The sequence below is a fragment of the Pan paniscus genome, chromosome 11, assembly GCF_029289425.2.
Source record: "Pan paniscus chromosome 11, NHGRI_mPanPan1-v2.0_pri, whole genome shotgun sequence".
Taxonomy (NCBI): Eukaryota; Metazoa; Chordata; class Mammalia; order Primates; family Hominidae; genus Pan; species Pan paniscus.
Genome location: NC_073260.2, coordinates 118,807,133 through 118,826,855, shown reverse-complemented (window position 1 = coordinate 118,826,855; position 19,723 = coordinate 118,807,133). Strand labels below are relative to the sequence as shown.

The following is a 19,723-nucleotide window of genomic DNA, read 5'->3' as shown; positions in this document are numbered from 1 at the left end:
CTTAACCAAAGTGCTTGGAACCAGAAGTGTTTCAGATTTTGGAACTTTTTGGATTTTGGAATATTTGCAGATACATTCTTGGGGATGGGACTCAAGTCTAAACACAGAATTCCCTTATGTTTTATATATACCTTATGCACATAGACTGAAGCTAATGTAATGAATTTGTAATAATTTTGTACATAAAACAAAATTTTGACTGCAGCTCATCACATGAAGTCAGGTGTGGAATTTTTTTACTGTGGTGTCATATCACCCCTCAAAAAGTTGCAGCTATTGGAGCATTTCAGATTTTTGGATTAGGGAGGCTTAACCTGTATTTTTATTTTTTACCTATTTTCAAGAGTTTCTGTAGAAAACAGAGATATAACCCCTGTCTTTACATAACAAGTTTTTCTTGCTATAGCCCCTCTGCATACCATCCTTTTTAAATTAGTGACTATGAGGCTTGTCGCTTCTCTTCTCTCTTGCTCCACAGAGGAAGACATTCTTCTGATCTTGAGTTTCTTGTAGAATTAAAACCGCCATGGTTGCCTAAAATAGTGGTTCCCAACCTTTCACCACCAAGGACCCCTTCTGATGTCTTTGCCCACCTCCATAGTTTAAAATAAGTTTTCACCACACATTTCTATAAATACCAATCAGTGCTTCTGAATGGCATGCAAGAACCAGTGTTGTCCGTCTCACTAAGTTGATATTTTAACCACAAACTAAGAATCTAAGCATTATTAGTTAAAACTTAGGCAGCTTTATCATAGGAAAACATAAAAGTTCTATTAAACTTTTGAAATTTTGCAACAATTCATGGGCTACCCCTGCCCCTTCACCATTTTCTTGGCTTGAAGATTGAGAATCACTAATCTTTAAAAATACTATCATGGAGTCTAGTTACAGAATATTAAAACTGAATGGTTCTGGAGGAATTTATTTGAACCTTCTCATTTTACAGAGGAAGAAACTTATATCCCAAGAAACGAGACAGCTTGGCCAAGGTAATATATACAAAAAGCCAAGCTATAATGAAAACTCTGGTCTCACAGCTTCCAATCCAATGTTTTTTGCTCCATACAAAACTGCATCTGTTGTAGGGGCTTCTTTGCCAGGCTTCTACTGGGTAACCTGGGGTGTCTTCTGTAAGGAATTTCTTTGTATTTGAGAGGCAGCTAAATTAAAGCAATAGAGAAGTTACAGAGCACAGTAGGTATTTTTAGGATTAAGACCCTGAAATTGGCATTAAGAATGGTAGGTAATGTTTTCACTTTTGTAGATAGAGAGCAGTGATGGTGATTTCCTCTGGAGTTAGTTAAGAGGTAACTGAAGGTGTGATTCTTGTCTGTGTTATCACGGTTTCTCCAACCTTCACAAATCATTAATAATGCTATCATTGGCTATTTCAGAATTTGAATAATTGAAGCTAGAAAGGGATACAAAAGCCTTTTATTGCTCTGACTTTTTTTCTCCCTCCTTTTCTCTCTAAGAGCTGGGGTGCAGAAGGCTATCACCTATGGGTAATCAGCGGATTTGGTTCTCAAAACACTGAAATTGAGTCTGACCTCAGGAGTGTAGTTAAACAGCCCAGCATCCTGTTATTTCAGTTTATTAAGAGTGTACTCACTGTAAACCCTTGTATGGTAAGTATATTTAAAGCTCTGATTTTTTAGTGTCTTTTGTGTTAGAAGTTCAGACCCTTCTTTATGACATATGTATGGTGTATACTTCTAAAATTGGCATATTATCTTCTTTTCTATGATTCTTGTGTTTCTTTTTGTTTTATATTAAATTTATACCAAAATTTTATTTCTCAACGGGTTGTGTTTCTTTGGTCTTATTTTTTTAAAAGGGTCATAAGCAATTTGACGGAAAGCAATGTTTATATATTTATTTAAATAATTTGAGTAATTTAGTCTTTATCTGAATAGCATTTCCCAAAGTGTGTTCCTCCAGGCACTACTTATGAGAGATATTAGTAGCAGTTCCACAGGATTTTTTAAAAGTTTTGTTTCCATATAAGTGTCAAATAAAGGTAAAACAAAATTGTAGAGATTGATTGTAGGGCTCCAGAGGCTTAAATATGCTGTTGTGCATCATGAAAATCCAGGAGGTGGTATATTAAAAACAGTGTTCCCCATGCTTATTTAACTGTGAATTTTTAAGAAATAGCTTAAAGAAAGTATGTCTGAGGACTTGCTTTTAGAAACACCGCCCCAAACACTGCCTCTTGTATTTCTATCTGAAATAGTGTATACTAATATTATTATATATCGCTAATATACAGTAATGGTATATGTTACATGTTAGAAATGTGTATCTTAATACCTACCATCAATGGCTTTTTAATGGATATTTGGTACAACAAATTTCTAATTAAAATTTACGAACATCCATAAAAAATGTGAAAATAGCCTGAATCTCAGATCCATTATTCCACTTGAAGATTAAGGATCCCCAGAAAAGAAGAGAGCATTTCTCCCTCCCCTTCCCCATCCCAAATAATAATTTAAAAGCACCCTTGAGTTTTATGTCAAGCCAGCATTTGGACTAAAATGGAAAAATGACAAGGGTAGGGTGCTACTTTGTCTAATTTCAATAGTTAATGAGTCTACTCACCTTTGAGAACACTGGCTTTCTAGCTGAAATCTCATAGTCACTAAGAGCACTATTCTTTCTAATTATAACAGTGCATGAGATTATTGTGTAGTCTTTGTCCTCTGTGAAGAAAATCAACATCGAGATATATGTACATTTCCTACAATAAAACTAAATCGATGTGTTATTTTTGCCTGCGTAATATTGAGTTGTTTTTATTTGTTTTCCTCCTTTGCCCTTTTGTTCCTCTTTCCCTCATTTAGAGTAACCAAGAGCAGGTGTTGCTTCAGGGTGAGGATCGCTTGTACTTGAACTGTGGAGAGGCTTCACAAACCCAGAATCCCAGGAGTTCTTCAACACACTCTGAGCATAAGCCCAGTCGAGAAAAGAGCCCATTTGCAGATGGAGGTTTAGAGTCTCAGGGATTAAGCACTTTACTTGGACATCGGCATTGGCATGTTGTACAGGTAAATCTTTAGTTACTGATTACTAGAGACTTATTTTGATAGGATATCACCTGGAACAGATTATTAAATATTTCATCTGTTAACTTCAGGCAACTGAGAATCCTTTTAACCATTTTGTCATGTCCCTCTTCTGCTTTTCTGTGTTCTTGTCCTCTAGTCTTCTCCCTCCTTTCTTTCCACTTGGCGTAGAGTGTATCCCCACCTGTTTCAAGTCTATTAATAATGTCAAGAACTAGAAGTTTATGTTTTGCCTTCTCATTGAGAACTATTTATTTTACTTTCAGCCTCTTTTTTTATATAAATTTAGCTCTACGGATTTGCACAGGCAAAACAAAGTGTAATAATCTCATGGAAAGTGGCAACATCAGCTAGTACTCTGTACAGCTGACCTTACAGTCTTAAGGGGCCACGGTGAGGTTAATCATGTGACTTTGGACCCAAATTGCAGACTTGTGATCAGTAGAGAGCTTTATTGTTAATACTTTTATTAGCTAATCTTATTCCAAATTATTTATTCTGATATCACTTTTAAATTAACAGTGTCTCACAGTAATTCTGATAAACTGACATTTAACATGGAAATTAATTCTGAATTTTGATACCAAGTAAAATTATTTTGGGGAAACCAGTAAGTTGAAGTTTCTTAAAAGAAACTTGCATACATAATTTCAGTCTTCCGACTGTTTTCTTTCCCTTTTTGATAGCAAAATATTTTAGGTACATCAAAGCCCACTCTTAGTTTCTTTTAGTCAGTTTCTGTTTCCATAATTCTTTGCCTTACTTTGACTCTCTATATGTTTACCCTACTAGCCTACTTCAGCTCCCATGTTATTTTCAGTTGACTTTGAGTGAAGATAATGAGAGACCAAAAAATGGTCATGTGAAAGGTTGAAGGATTATCTTCTACATTGACATCTGGTATACACTAAAAGAAAATGAACTTAACTTACATTAATAAATTCATAGAATCAAACAATGTACATACCATTTTATAATTAGTAACAATTTTTAAATAAAACTGCACTAGCTACTTCCTTGACTAAAATTTTCCACTGCTCCCTTCTCTCCTATAGCCATTTCTCTGCTATTTTCATTTCCCCATACTTTGAACTATTCATTCTACACTGACCTAGCATCAATGCCAGTTCTGCCTAGCCAGGTCTGTGTTACCAGAGAGCCAAGTAGAGCAGAGGATCAAAGAAGGTAGGTCTGGAACTAAAAAATCGATCAGGCAATAACAAAAATTGAATTTCCTTCCAGCTCAAAAACTCAGTGATTCTGTGATTCTTAAGCATCTATGAAGTACCCCATATAAGAGAAACATTTTAACACTGATTTTAGGACTTTGGGTACTAGCAAGATTCCACTGTTATTCTGTTCTTTAGATAGCTAAAGATATTTAGACAGATGAACTTTTAAAACTTGAGTTTACCTAGTTTATCAGTTTCCTTAAAAATAACATAAATAATGCCACATTAATTGTTTTGTACTGCTGAAACAATGAAAATGGGCTCATAGAATTTTTCAAGCTGGAAGGACCTAAGAGATCATAAAGTCCAACTGGATTTGATACATGAGGAAACTGAGGGTCAGAGAAGTTATATGACTTGTCCAGTTCACCCAGCAGAGTAGTGGCAGACTTATCTTTATCATCACTCTACGTTAAAGTAAAAATCTAATGTATTTTAAAACCGAGGTACTGAGCATTAAATCACATAATACACTACTGACCTTGAGCTAAAACTTAGAATTTGCCTTTTTGGCAGTTTGTACTTGGAGTTGCCCTGTATTTTGCTGGCACTCCAGCTACATGATTCAGTGCAGTTATGGTGGTGGTGTATAGGGCAGTATACAGTGTCTACATAATGCTAAACTTTTACGTTCTAGGCTTTTTAGCCATTTATCATGACTCCCTGAAGAAACATAGTTGCCTGGTTTAATTTGCCCCACAGTAGTATCCTTGTTTCTAAGATAAGTGACCACATCCTCTGTCAAAGTTGATTTTGTTTGCGTGATTTATTCTTTGTATGTATGCTTCTTGTATAGCTTAGATGAACTCCAACTAATTCTGCTGCTTGTTCTGTTTCTCATTTAGAGTACTAGCTTTTTGTTTGTTTGTTTAAACCTGCTACCTTATACTCCTTAGCTTCCAGATTGGAAGATTCTATGTTACTTATGATTTTTCTTTAACTAAAACAAAACAAATACATACTTGTCAGAAGCAGGATTGGTAACTGGCAGTAAAGGCGGTGCTTTTTTTTTTTTTTTTTTTTTTTTTGAGATTGAATTTTGTTCTTTGTTGCCCAGGCTGGAGTGCAGTGGCGTGATCTCAGCTCACTGCAACCTCCACCTCCAGGGTTCAAGCGATTCTGCTGTCTCAGCCTCCCAAGTAGCTGGGATTACAGGCACCTGCCACCATGCCCGGCTAATTTTTGTATTTTTAGTAGAGACGGGGTTTCACCATGTTGGCCAGGCTGGTCTCAAACTCCTGACCTTGTGATCTACCTGCCTCAGCCTCCCAAAGTACTGGGATTACAGGCGTGAGCCACCGCACCCAGCCAAAGCAAGCACCAGCAAGCACCAGCCAAAGTGCTTTTTAAAAAGTTTTTTCTTACCTATAAGTTTTAAAACTTTTGAAGTCATTTGTTGACATATGGGGCACAAACTATTGAAATTTTACAAAACACAAAGTTTCTAGTTTTAGGCCATGTTCCTTCTAAGACTGCCATTTATTTTAATGCTCAGTATTTTGTATGATGTAAGCATTTACTTCTGAAAGGTACATAAATCTATTATCCATTGTTCTGAGGGTGTTGGTTTGATGGTTAGCTTGGCTATTTAGAAAGAATAAGCTTCACAAAATGTGGAAGATAAGCACCTACAGGGTATCAGGCACTATGTTAGGGATTTCAACAGAGAGTATTTAAAGGCTCTTTCATTCATAAATTATTTACTGTCTTCCTACAGTATGTATCAAGTGTACCAGGTATTTGGCACAGAACAAATCTGCTAGGAGGATGGCTCCCACAGTCTCACTAGTTATAGACAAAACTAATCTAGGCAGGAGACAGAGTTTTAGCAGAGTTACTTTAAAATTTAAAAATCATAATAACAAATGAGGGCGGATTCAGTTTCTTTAAGAGAAACTGAAACATTCTAAGATAAGGGTAGAGTTTCTGTACCTTAGCACTCAGTTTTCCAGTGATGTGGCATGACTTCAGTGCCCTGAGTGTGTTTTCATGACCTGTTTTTTTTGTCACTGATCAGCTGCCTCTTCCTTACTTCTGCCATTCCCTTTTATCAAGTATTAGAGGTAGAGCTCAGAGTTCAGATGACACATAGATCAATAAAGTTGACCTACTGGAGAAAATACATAGTATCTTTAGACACAAAACTGCATGAAAAATAAAGCTTCATTCTAAACTTAACACCTGAAGTTTTTAAAATACATCATTTGTGGCACTTCATAGATTTTTGTAGAATAAAGAATAAATTGTTATATAGATATTGATCATAGTGTGATCATTTGATAAGATTTAACTTTGGTTCCCATTATTAGAAACTCTTTGTGTTAGAATCCACTTTTGCAGTAAGATCCCAGCTCCTCCATTACCCACCCACACGTTTCATAAGTACTCATGAAACACCAAGGTTTGAGGGAGGTAAGGATTCCTTTTAGTGCAATGGGTGATTGGCACAGTTATACTCAGGTACATCCTCCTGCTGTGAGTGACTGCTGAAAAAAGTTGAAAATGCTTTCAACTTTTATTTCACCACCTAATCATTACCTTAAGTGTACCATTATTCTGAACTAATTTTACCCATCATAGTGATCTTTTTGGGGGTCTGGGGGGCAGGGAGACAGAGTCTCACTCTGTTGCCCAGGCTGGAGTGCAGTGGTGCAATCTCGGCTCACTGCAACCTCCGCCTCCAGGGTTCAAGTGATTCTCCTGCCTCAGCTTCCCGAGTAGCTGGGATTGCCGGCACCTGCCATCACGCCCGGCTAATTTTTGTATTTTTAGTAGAGACGGGTTTCACCATGCTGGCCGGGCTGGTCTCGAACTCCTGACCTCAGGCAATCTGCCTGCCTCAGCCTCCCAAAGTGCTGGGATTACAGGCATGAGCCACGGTGCCTGGCCCATAGTGAATTTTATCAATTTATTAAGCTATTGATTTAGTTGGATTTTAAGTTGACTTAAGTCAACTTAATAAGTATAACAAATAATAAGTAAGTAAAGCACTTGATAATAAGTGAAGTATAACATAGTTTTATCAAATTTTATCAAGGTTAATACAGATGTTTAGAGCATATTGCTTTTACTTAATTTTCTGTCTTCACATTACATACACAATCTTACTGGGTTTGATTGCTGTTGACTTAGCTTTTTAATTTGGCATTTAGTTTTTAAATATGTGACAACTTTTCTTAGAGTAAAATGAAAAATAAATTTGAACAGATCGAAGCTTTTCTTATTCCAAGAACAGAAGACTCTTTGTTTGTTCAGTTCTGTTAATTCTCACCCCACTCCAACATGTGCTCATGAAAACTAATCAGCAGGCTAGAGAGATCAATCTCATTAAAACGAAAATTTACTTTATCTACATTGATATCCCATGTCAATTATTTAAATTGAAAGGTGTTGTTAGGGTGATACAAAGACACCATGTTCAAAGATGTAAGACAGACAACGTGGAAAAATGAACGCCTTTTCTTGCAGATAGTTAATATTTGTAATATATTAAAAGTTCTTGTAGATAAGTAAGTCAAATACCCCAATAGAAAAATAATAGCTTACATACACTCTTTCATGTACATATATATATGTTTGTTTAGAGATAGAATAAAAGCTAACCAGTGGTTGTACCTAAGTAACAGAGAATTTCATTTTGTCAATTTTTATATTGCATAATTTCATAAGTTTTTTTTTTTTTTTTTTTTTTTTTGGAGACGGAGTTTCGCTCTTATTCCCCAGGCTGGAGTGCAGTGGCGCGATCCTGGCTCACTGCAACCTCTGCCTCCCGGGTTCAAGCGATTGTCCTGCCTCAGTCTCCCATGTAGTTGGGACTACAGGCATGCACCATCATGCACAGTTTCGTATTTTTAGTAGAGACGAGATTTCGCCATGTTGGTCAGGCTGGTCACAAACTCCTGACCTCAGGTGATCCACCTGCCTCGGCCTCCCAAAGTGCTGGGATTACAGGCGTGAGCAACTGCACCTGGCCTAAGCATTGCTGTTTTAATCAGAAAAGTGTAAAAGTAATAAAAATATTTCCATTAAAAACCAGAACTTTTTCTGAGGCTGTAATTGTATTAGATTAGGTTGTTTTGGAATGGTTTATATCAGCAAACCCAAACTGTTCATCTGCACAATTCATAGCTGCCCTCACAGGTGCCTTCTCTGAAAATCTCTTGTCAGTCTGTATTTATTGAATTCAATATTTAAAACAAACAGAAACATAAGGGGCAAGGGGCAGGGAGAGGAAAGCCTGGTGCCTAGAAACATGAAATAACGTAAGATGTAAAACATTGATTCATATACAAATGGTAAATTCTAAGTGCTCTGCTACTAACTAGGGGGGCACCTTAAACATTGCTCGGCAAGATGAATCTCATATTGTGATAACTTAATGCTTTAAGTTTAAATATATTTCATAAGTTTTACCAATCTGATGTGTTATTTTCTATAGATTTCCAGCACCTATCTAGAGAGCAATTGGCCTATACGGGTGAGTTGTTATTTTGTTGGTGTTAACTTTTGTTGACTAGCATTTGCTGCAAGAGACATTCTGGGAAGAGCCCTTCAGTGGGTGTATTGAGAAAAATAAAACTCTTGATCTATTGTAACATTGCTAGTATATTAACATCTATAATTTTGTCAGATATAACTGAATATTTGAACTTTAAAATATTTAATTAGCAAACATTTATTAATTGTCTGTTTGCCTGACACAATACTAAGCTCTTTATGCCTAATAAAGTATATAGGTTTGCAAGGAAAAGTTCTTATTTTTTTTTTTAAACAGTTTTCAGCTATTGATAAGCTTGGACAGAATATTGCTGTGGTTGGCAAGTTTGGTTTTGCACATTACTCTTTACTCACCAAAAAATGGAAACTTTTTGGAAACATTACCCAGGTTAGTCTTTTTTGAGATTAAAAACCTATTTCTCAAAGTATAAGAGAACTACAATATGAAATAGCTATAAAGTTTATCACTAAGTAATTTTGGTTACTTATTAAAAATAAGGAAAATCAGATATAAAAAAGTGATGTTGAATAATATGTAAGATTTGATTCTGATAAAATACTTGATATTTGATAAAGGATCTTGTGTTGAAATAGTTGGTTTATTTTTAATTCTTTTTAAGATTGGTAACTATAATTCCTTAGCCTGAGGATTTATTCTTACATTCCAGCTTGAGTTTATCTGATGTGATCAGAATAGATTTCCACAGAATTTGAGATCATTCCATGCCTATTCTGTGTGTGAGGTATATGGGATAGTGAGTGTGCGTGTGTGTATGTGTATGTGTGTGTACATATACGCATGCAGTTGGAAGAGAAGGAAATCAGTACTTATTAGGTGCCTATTGTGTGTTAGGCATTTTAAGGCACTTTCATATATGTTATCTTACTCATCTGCACAGCAACCCAGTGAAGGCACTACTGTTACTGATCTTTTGATGTAAACACACACACACACACAAACTAGGATTCTATTACTCATCTGATAAGTGATTAAGCCAGAATTTACACTAAGCTCTAATGGGTGTTAGAATGATGATGCTATATAGCACCCAGTTATTCTTAATGGTATATTTGCCTTCTTAAAGAAATATTTATTTTTATAAATAGGATATGGATCATTATTAATAAAGGCTCTAGAGTTATCATTGGAGAGAGGGGGAGTAAGAGCAGAAATAATTTGATCTTTGGCTGGGCGTGTGGTGGCTCACGCCTGTAATCCCAGCACTTTGGGAGGCTGAAGCAGGCAGATCACTTGAGGCTGGGAGTCCAAGACCAGCCTGGCCAACATGACGAAACCCCGTCCCTACAAAATATACAAAATTAGCTAGGTGTGTTGGTGCATGCTTGTAATCCCAGCTACTTGGGAGGCGGCTGAGACATGAGAATTGCTTGAACCCAGGAGGCAGAGGTTGCAGGGAGCTGAGATCGAGCCACTGCACTCCAGCATGGGTGACAGAGTGAGACTGTCTCAAAAAATAATTTGAGCTTTGTCTGGGTAAGAATTTTTATAAATATATTACTTTGTTATAATTTCTGGTAGCATAAGGTAAATTTTTTAAAAAATTTTTATTTTAAGGAGCAAAATATGATCGTGACAGGTGGCTTAGCCTGGTGGAATGATTTTATGGTCCTTGCGTGTTATAACATAAATGACCGTCAAGAAGAGGTAAGTTTTTTCTCTCAGAAATAACAGATTTTTATATTTTACAGCTATTAAGCATGATTTAATTTTATATAGAAAATAGTCGATTGAAAACTGAACAAAACATTTTATTTTTTAATCAAGAATGTAGCTTCTTTTAGGTAGTGGGATTTTCTTTTCAGGTTATTACTTTAAAAAATTATTAAGTGACAATTGAGACTTTTAAGATAACCTTTTCTAAGGATTTTAGCTGTCGGACATTCCCTATGGAGTTTGAAAATAAAGAGTTAAAAGCAAAAAATTTCATGATATAAGAATGGCTGTCCTCAGAGATAGATTTATTTAGTTACTGATTTACAGTAACCCCTCCTTAATTATGGGGGATACATTCCAAGACCATCAGTGGATGCCTGAAACTGTTAATAGTACTGAACCCTATATAGCACTATCTTTTTTCCTATACATACATACCTATGATAAAGTTTAATTTGTAAGAGATTAATAATGACTAATAATAAAACAATTATGACAGTATATTGTAATAAAAGTTATATGAATGTGGTCTCTCAGAATATCTTAGTATACTGTACTCACCTATTTTCAGACCATGGTTGACTGTAGATAACTGAAACTGTGAAGAGCAAAGCCATGGATAAGAGAGACTACTGTATCTGGTTTTTTGTTTTGAGAAACAGCTGGTCTTATTATGTATCAGGTCTAAATCTGCAGGTCTAGGCCAGGTGCAGTGGCTCATGCCTGTAATCCAAGCACTTTGGGAGGCTAAGGCGGGTGGATCACCTGAGGTCAGGAGTTCAAGACCAGCCTGGCCAACATGGTGAAACCCCATCTCTATTACAAATGCAAAAATTAGCCAGGTATGGTGGCACACCCCTGTAATCCCAGCTACTTGGGAAGCTGAGGTGGCAGAATTGCTTGAACCCGGAAGGCAGAGGGTGCAGTGAGCCGAGATCATGCCACTGCACTCCAGCCTGGGCAACAGAGTGAGACCCCGTCTTTAAATAAATAAATAAATAAATAAATAAAGCAGGTCTAAAAGGAATATTTTATAATAGTACATTCAGTTTTGATCACTTCATTTTTTGCTTACTCATAGAATGAGCCTAGTCTGCAAAAATATGTAAACATAATCCATTTATTGTTAAAGCTTAGATAGTTCTTTTAACTCCTGTTACTAAAAAAAAAAAAAAACAAGTTGGAAGTTAAAAACAGCATGTTTAAAGTATTTGGTCATCCCTAGTAGTTATCTTGTTTTTATAATTTTCTTTATTTTTGTTTTCTTCAGCTTAGAGTATACTTGCGAACATCAAATCTGGACAATGCCTTTGCTCATGTCACCAAAGCACAAGCAGAAACATTACTGCTTAGTGTCTTCCAGGACATGGTAATAGTATTTAGAGCAGACTGTTCAATATGCCTTTACAGTATTGAAAGAAAATCTGATGGGTAAGTATCTGGCATATGAGAAGTCACTTTTTGTTCCTATTTACCACGTTTCTCTTTTGTAGTTTTTGTTTTCTCAAAACAGTTATTCCACTTTTATATTCAATCTTGTTTTTGTTAGAGGTAAAAAAAGCAAGGAGTTTTAATTAGTGATATTAATATAATAGCTAAAAAAAAAAGAAATATCGTACACTAACTTCTTTAGCTTATCTTCCTGGAGTCATTTGAAAAAAATCTAGTTTGGGATGAGGTAAACCCTTAGATACTAAATTTTTTTCACAACCTTGAAAATAAATGGTTACTGACTCTCCTGGTGCTCTCGATACTTGGTGGGAATTTGAAGGAGTTCTACAACTTTAAGACTGTAGGAAGCATGTCCTTAGCAAACTGACTTATATTTCCACTGAGCTAGATGGCTGTAGTCTGGGGCAGTAAAAAATCAGCAGTGTTGTTGCTGCTGCACGTTGCCTTATATTTGTCTTGGCATCTGGTCCACTTGCAACGTATTTAGACCACACCTCTTGAGTTTTATTTTTGTTCTCAGAGGTTAATTGAAGTATGTATTTACTGAAACAGCACAGTGATTGAGAAGTAATGCAAGATAAAAATTAAGACATCTCACTAGCCTCAATGATTGAACCATCATTCTTTCTCAACCCACTAGTTTTTTCCACTTAAATATTTGTATTCTTATAGCTTCTTCCCTAGTTTTCGTCTTCCCTCCTATTTGTTACTCCCTTTCTTTATCTCTCATCCCCATATACTCTGGTTCCCCTCAACCTTGCCAACTTCCTGATCGAAGGATATATGGGGAGAAGATGATAGGTAGTAAGACATCTGAGTCTTCCATAAGCATGAAATCTAATACTATTACTAGTGGAAAAGAAAGAAAATCTCATTAGCATTGTTGTTGAGGTATGTGGGTTTCTTTTGTTTTTACAGTCCAAATACTACTGCTGGTATTCAAGTTCTTCAGGAGGTTTCCATGTCACGCTACATTCCTCACCCTTTCCTGGTGGTATCTGTCACTCTGACATCAGTGAGTACAGAGAATGGAATCACCTTGAAAATGCCACAGCAGGTACCACTCCATTATCAAAGGTCTTTGGAGTTTACATCTCTGTTTTTAGTATTTGAGTCCATATTAGGAAGTATTTGTTCGGCAAATAAATACTAAATGTCTAAAATGTACCTTATATGAGAATGCTGGGTTGCAGTGGCAAATTAAAAAGACATGGTTTCTGCTCAGGCATTAGATAAATAATTACATACGTAATGAATTGTTCCTGTTACGTGTACCAAAAAGTAGTACACATTACTGTGAGAGCATATAACAAAAACCTATTATAGTCTGAACAATCAGAGATTTCTGTATCATTTAAATTAAAACCAGGAGAATAAGTAGAAATTATCTAAGTTAAGAGGGGATGGATTTTCAGGTGGAAGGAACAGTAGTGCAAAGGCCCATAGACAAGGCAGAACATGACACACTCAGGGAATTGGAAGAATTTTAGAGTGACTGGGACATGGAAAGTGAAAGAGGATATGAGTCTTGTAGATAATATTGATAATTTTAGACTTTAAGTCTAAAGTGTTTTAAGGTAGGTATTATTAGATCTAAGCTTTATAATGTTTACTGTAAGGAGGAAAATGAACTGAAGTAAGACAAAACTACTGTAGGGAGAGTAACTGGGAGGTCATTGTAATGATCTAGGTCAGTGGTGTTCACAGTCTGAACTTGGGCAGTGAAAAAGGATATGGAAAGAAGTAGCATGAGTATAGAATAGCAAGGGCTTTATAATTAGTTAATTATGAGGAAAGAGAAAGTATAATCCCGTAGTGTCTGGGTAAAGTAACAGGGTAAGAAGTAGGGCGACCAGGACCCACGTTGCATAACTTTCTATTTCAGTGGTTTCTAAACTTCATGTCAACTGGGAACCTACTGTCAGAGGAAAATCCTGTGTGGATTTATTTGTCATCCCTGTCTGGGCAGTCTGTCTTTTACTTCCTGTCGAGGCACTTTGATCAAACCTCAACACTCCATAAAATAACTAGAAAACAGACTAGACTAGACTATCCAGTTATGGGGAATTTAGTATTACTTATATGAATCTAAAATCAATTGTGTTACCTTCTATCCCAGTTCTCTATTCTTTGTAGAAGACATTGTAAAAGCTGGTCCCTCTTCCACATGATGACCCCTAAAATATCTGCAGACAGTTAACATTCCTTGGCTTCTCCTTCTCTCCTCAAACCTCTCTGTCATCTTATCTGCATGCTAAATACTTCCATATGTCCAACTATTTCATGTGATGTTTATTCTAGACCCCTTAAGCATCTTGGTCTCCCTTCTTTTTTTTTTTTTTTTTTTTTTTTTTTGGTCCTTTTTTCTTTTTTTTTGAGATGGAGTCTCACTCTGTCGCCAGGCTGGAGTGCAGTGGTGCAATCTTGGCTCACTGCAACCTCTGCCTCCCAGGCTCAAGCAATTCTCCCGCCTCAGCCTCCCAACTAGCTGGGACTACAGGTGCACGCCACCACGCCCAGCTAATTTTTGTATATTTAGTAGAGACAGGGTTTCACCATGTTGGCCAGGATGGTCTCATTTTCTTGACCTCATGATCTGCCCACCTCGGCCTCCCAAAGTGCTGGGATTAAGGGCGTGAGCCATCGTGCTCGGCCTTGGTCTCCCTTCTATAGGTAAAATTGGTTTTCTCCTTTAAAATATAGTTCCCATTTCCTCTGCAAACCATATTTAATGGTAGCCAGTTAGTCCTAATTGATAAGGGAATATACTGTTTTACAGAAGTTTAGATAAAAGGTGTGAAAAAAAGTGACAATTTAAAAATCATTTTGCAGTCCTGAGGAACTAATCAATCTTATCACTAAAAATGGGAAAACCAGATATGGTATGCTTCTTGAGGTGATATAACATGAAGTTCACAAGAATTATTGCCAAAAATCTTGAACCCAAATCAAATCAAGTATAGAGAGTCATCTTCCCTACCACAAGGAAGCAGAATACAAGACATTCTGTTGGACAGCTACAAGTCACTAACATGGGGGAAGAAGGAGTGAATCTTCTAGATTAAATAAGACTTTGAAGCCATAAAAACCAAATGCAGTGGTTAAAAGTCATTTGTGAGGCAAATGTGATAATCACTACCCTGCAGAACCAAGTCAGTAAGCTCATTTGTATCTTCATTCAAACCAGCTATGAAAAGACACTGTTGAAACAATTAGGGATATTTAAATACTAATGGAGAGAGAAAGTAGGGAATAATTGTAAATTTTATTGGATGTGATACTAGCATTGTAGCTATGTTAGCAGATGCCCATATATTTTAGGAATGCATATTAAACATGTAGAAGTAAAATGGGTAGCATGTCTTAATTGAAAATACTCTGACAAAACTGAAAAAAAAATAAGGGATTCATGGAGCACATAAGGCAAAATCTTGATAATTGTGAATCTGGATAATGGCAGTGTGAAAGTTCATTATACTATTCTCCATACTTTTAATCATGTTTAAAGTTTTCATATTTAAAAAAGGACTCTTACATATCCCAGATAGAGTAGGCAACCAGTGGCATCAGTAGTCCTGGATACGATATTTTGAGAGGGCCTTTCACAAAGAGAAGGTGCTTAATTTGGCTAGAGCAGATTAAGAAGTTAAAATTGACTGATTACCATAGAGGGAAGACAAAGAATGCTAGAGCAAAGTAAGTTTTCATTTAATACTAAAGTTTTCAAAAAAAATAGTAGTAACAGTGAAAACTCTTCAACAGCAAGATAGTCTCTCCATGAGAGTGAGCTCCTTGTTACTGAAACTCTCATAGAGAATCATCTGCCAGGGGTTTTTTTAGGGCAAGAGATTGAGTTTGGGGTTCCTTCAAATTTAGAATTTTGGGCATACATGTAGCCCTTGCTTTTTCTGAAAGCTTTATTAAAGTTGCCTGAGAGTGCTGTTGCAGTAATCTTTAACATTATCAGAAAGTGTTGAATACTAAGATAGGATACTGATAATACCCACTCACTGAAGAAAAGAGAAGTGTACTTTTTTAATGAATTAGTATGAAATGTGGTGAAATCTACCATCTTAAAACTTAAGGTAGTCATTATAAACATTACTCATATTGTGGTGAATTACAGTAAATGCCTTTAAGGTCTTTTGAAGTGTTTTAGTGTATGCAGTTCCCAGTCATGCTGTTTTGCTGCAGGTGTTTGTGTCTTTTTCTTTTTCCTCTGCCATCTAGCTACATTTTACTGTTATCCAGGTGTCTGACTCTTCTAGTTGCCACACACCTAAATTCCATGTTCACTTCTCATACCTCCAAATTACTTTCTGGATAGATAACCAATTTTTTTATTTAGTCATTTCTTTATAAATAATCCCCTGTAGAATCTGAAAGCAGTAAGCAAGAGTAGTTTGTATAGCCAAGTATTTTGCAACTAGAATATATAGGGTGGCTGCTGTTTTCTTGATGAACCCTAAATGATCATTGGTAGCTTAAATTCAGCCAGCCAGCATGCAGCAAAGCCTGGGACACAATCCCACAAGTTTTGAATACTCACTCTTTCCTCCCTGAAATTCTTTCCTTCTGTTTATATAGCATATATAGCATTGTGCTTCCCTGTTTCTCTTTTGTCTTCCAAAAGCTCAGGTGATGGCCCGCTGCTCTTTTTACCCTGGCTACTGTGCCTGAGATACATCTGTCTGTCTCCTTCAGTTTACCAGCCTCACCTTTTTTTTTTTTTTTTTTTTTTTTTGAGACGGAGTCTTGCTCTGTCACCCAGGCTAGAGTGCAATGGTGCAGTCTTGGCTCACTGCAGCTTCCGTCTCCCGGGTTCAAGTGATTCTCCTGCCTCAGCCTCCCAAGTAGCTGGGATTACAGGCACCTGCCACCATGCCCGGCTTATTTTTGTGTTTTTAGTAGAGACGGGGTTTCACCATTTTGGCCAGGTTGGTCTTGAACTCCTGACCTCGTGATCCACCCACCTCAGCCTCCCACCAAATGCTGGGATTACAGGTGTGAGCCACTGCACCCAGCCTGGCCCAGCCTCACCTTTAAGCTTCTGATGCTGGTACAGTCATCTCTGATTTAGTGATTGCTCACATTGTTACTTGGAAGTCTTAAGAATTTTTTTTTATTTTTTCAAATTAAATGAGCCAAAAAGAAAAAGGGAAACTCTTTGGTTTTCCCTTCCCTAATTTCTCTTCCTGTCTTCTATCAGTGATAATAACTTCAACTTCTCTAGCACCTCAGCTAACCTGGAAATCATCTTTGGTTCATCTCTTTTTCTACCTTTCATGTCTAGGATAGCAGTAAGTTCTGTTTTTTTAACCAAAATGTTCCTTCCTCTTTACAGATGGAAATGACTTGATATCTGAGGTTCCTTTTAAAACAGGGCTGCTCAAAGTTTAATGTGCATAATGGTTTAAGTTGGGTGACAGGGCTCAATAGGAAATCATTATACTAGGCTCTCTGAGGTTTGATTGAAATTTTTCATTATAAAAAGGCAGACTATTTCCTCATTTCTGAAGTCAACACCCATGAAATCTGCCTCTCCTCAGTAACCTATCCTGATTAACTCTGATTTTTTAAATAACTGTCTTATTCAAGAACCATAAGTAGTGGCTTCTTTCCTGCTGCTCTTTTACCTGGCTTTCTGAATCCTCCTTGAAGGTCTGTTGCCATCCAGCTTTGTTCTCATAATGTCCCTAGTCTAGCCAGACTGTTCTCACTTTCCCAATAGTTCCATGTCTTCGTTTTCATTGCACACTTCCATTAGATTACCAACCCTTACTCTCCCACTCTTGTATGTCTTCCTCATCTGTCAGGTTCACTGCATCCTTTTAAACTTTCTGTTGTTATGGCAGCTAGATCACTGAAGTGATCTCTCATTTTTATAAACTTCTAAAGTTCTCTTAGCTTTTTCAGGATAATTCAACTCTGCCCTCAATCTTATGTCACTGGTGGTGTTCATTAATTGCATTATGTGTTAGGCTTTGTACCATCCTAGCCAGAAAGCTCCTTGTATTCCCACAGAGCCTAGCAGAATGGCTGTACATAGTACAACCTCAATAAATAATGTAGATTGTTTGACCTATAAACCTTATGGATTGGGGGGAGATGCGGAAAGCATACCGATACAGAAGTATGAATTTAGCTGCTTTTTCTTAAATTTCAGGCTCGTGGTGCAGAGAGCATTATGTTAAACCTGGCAGGACAGCTCATCATGATGCAGAGGGACAGGTCAGGCCCACAGATCCGGGAGAAGGACAGTAACCCTAATAACCAAAGGAAACTTGTGAGTAAAGTACTAGTCATTTCTTTTCAAACACTAAGAAGGTATGGGATGAGGATGAAGGAATGAAACAGTTTAAGAGAAGAGTATTTTATGATTTGGAAAGGAGAAATTAAGTCCATAAAATTAGTCTTAAGCCTCTGGGTGTAAGACTGACTGACTGGAGGATAAGGTCCCAAAATGATCATGAAATGTTCCATACTCCATATGTTAACTGCTTAGGCATCATTCATCGCGAATTCTAATGGAAAAAATAGGGATAGACTGGTGAAGTTCATGGGGTGTTTTGTTTTCAGATTTAAGTGTATATACTTTAAAAGGCCAGGATACTTTTATTAACTCTAATTCTAATTAGATCCCTTTGCTTTTCCCAAAAAAAATTATACTATCATTTGAAAGACTTAGTAAACTAGTGCCTAGGAACTTAAGAACCTGCAGATTTAATAGGAAAACAACTTGATTCTTGTCTCTCCTTCTCCAGCTGCCATTCTGTCCTCCTGTTGTACTAGCCCAGTCTGTTGAAAATGTCTGGACAACGTGTCGAGCAAATAAACAGAAACGTCACCTTCTGGAGGCCCTCTGGCTGAGCTGTGGTGGTGCAGGGATGAAAGTCTGGCTCCCTCTCTTCCCTAGGGATCACCGCAAGCCCCATTCCTTCTTGTCCCAGCGGATCATGCTGCCTTTCCACATCAACATTTACCCGCTAGCTGTTCTGTTTGAAGATGCTTTAGTCCTTGGTGCTGTCAATGACACTTTGCTCTATGATTCTTTATATACTCGGAACAATGCTAGAGAACAGCTGGAGGTGCTCTTCCCTTTCTGTGTTGTGGAGAGAACCTCTCAGATCTACCTCCACCACATTCTACGTCAACTTCTGGTCAGAAACCTTGGGGAGCAAGCCTTGCTCTTGGCCCAGTCCTGTGCCACATTACCTTACTTCCCTCATGTGCTGGAGCTCATGCTCCATGAAGTACTGGAAGAAGAAGCTACCTCACGGGAGCCCATTCCCGACCCTCTGCTTCCCACTGTGGCTAAATTTATCACTGAGTTCCCCCTCTTCCTGCAGACAGTTGTCCATTGTGCCAGGAAGACCGAATATGCCCTGTGGAATTACCTTTTTGCAGCTGTTGGAAACCCTAAGGACTTGTTTGAGGAATGTTTGATGGCTCAGGATTTGGACACAGCTGCCTCTTACCTTATTATCTTACAGGTAACAATTCTCTTCTTATAAAGGGGCAAGAATTAATGAGCTTAAACTTAGAAAAATAGAAATGTCCTGTTTTGACACCATGATTGTGTTTAAGGAATTCATAGTCAAATTTTCTGTTTATATCTTTAATTTGGAAGAATTCAGACAGATTCCTTTGAATATCATAAAGTAACATTGCAGAGATATTTTTTCCATTGTCCATAAATAGGCCTAAAACAGATTAATGAGTTCAGAGTAGTAGTTTGAAATTTTAATATATTGAAGAAATTTAATATGTATATTAGAATACATGTAATAGGAACA

At 37.0% G+C, this 19,723-nt stretch overlaps 2 protein-coding genes across 7 annotated transcripts in view; one reads left to right on the top strand and one right to left on the bottom strand.

The window, feature by feature from the left end:
• Window positions 1–19,723, bottom strand: part of ERMP1 (endoplasmic reticulum metallopeptidase 1) — a 95,231-nt gene that overhangs the window by 6,565 nt on the left and 68,943 nt on the right. Inside the window, exon 16 of the transcript XR_008619782.1 lies at window positions 6,236–6,410. The gene's annotated coding sequence lies outside the window, so the exon portion shown is untranslated. The remainder of the gene's footprint in view (window positions 1–6,235; window positions 6,411–19,723) is intronic.
• The window catches only part of RIC1 (RIC1 homolog, RAB6A GEF complex partner 1), a 147,999-nt gene that overhangs the window by 115,897 nt on the left and 12,379 nt on the right, over window positions 1–19,723 (top strand). For 4 of the 6 annotated variants that reach the window (XM_055092177.2, XM_008977015.4, XM_003823375.5 and 1 more), the window contains exons 11-19: window positions 1,479–1,631; window positions 2,850–3,053; window positions 8,742–8,780; window positions 9,078–9,188; window positions 10,377–10,466; window positions 11,746–11,906; window positions 12,846–12,984; window positions 18,094–18,213; window positions 18,692–19,420. In XM_055092177.2, the coding sequence (XP_054948152.1) occupies window positions 1,479–1,631; window positions 2,850–3,053; window positions 8,742–8,780; window positions 9,078–9,188; window positions 10,377–10,466; window positions 11,746–11,906; window positions 12,846–12,984; window positions 18,094–18,213; window positions 18,692–19,420 (1,746 nt within the window). The remainder of the gene's footprint in view (window positions 1–1,478; window positions 1,632–2,849; window positions 3,054–8,741; window positions 8,781–9,077; window positions 9,189–10,376; window positions 10,467–11,745; window positions 11,907–12,845; window positions 12,985–18,093; window positions 18,214–18,691; window positions 19,421–19,723) is intronic. The other 2 variants (XM_063594494.1, XM_024930040.4) reach the window with 1 other exon arrangement.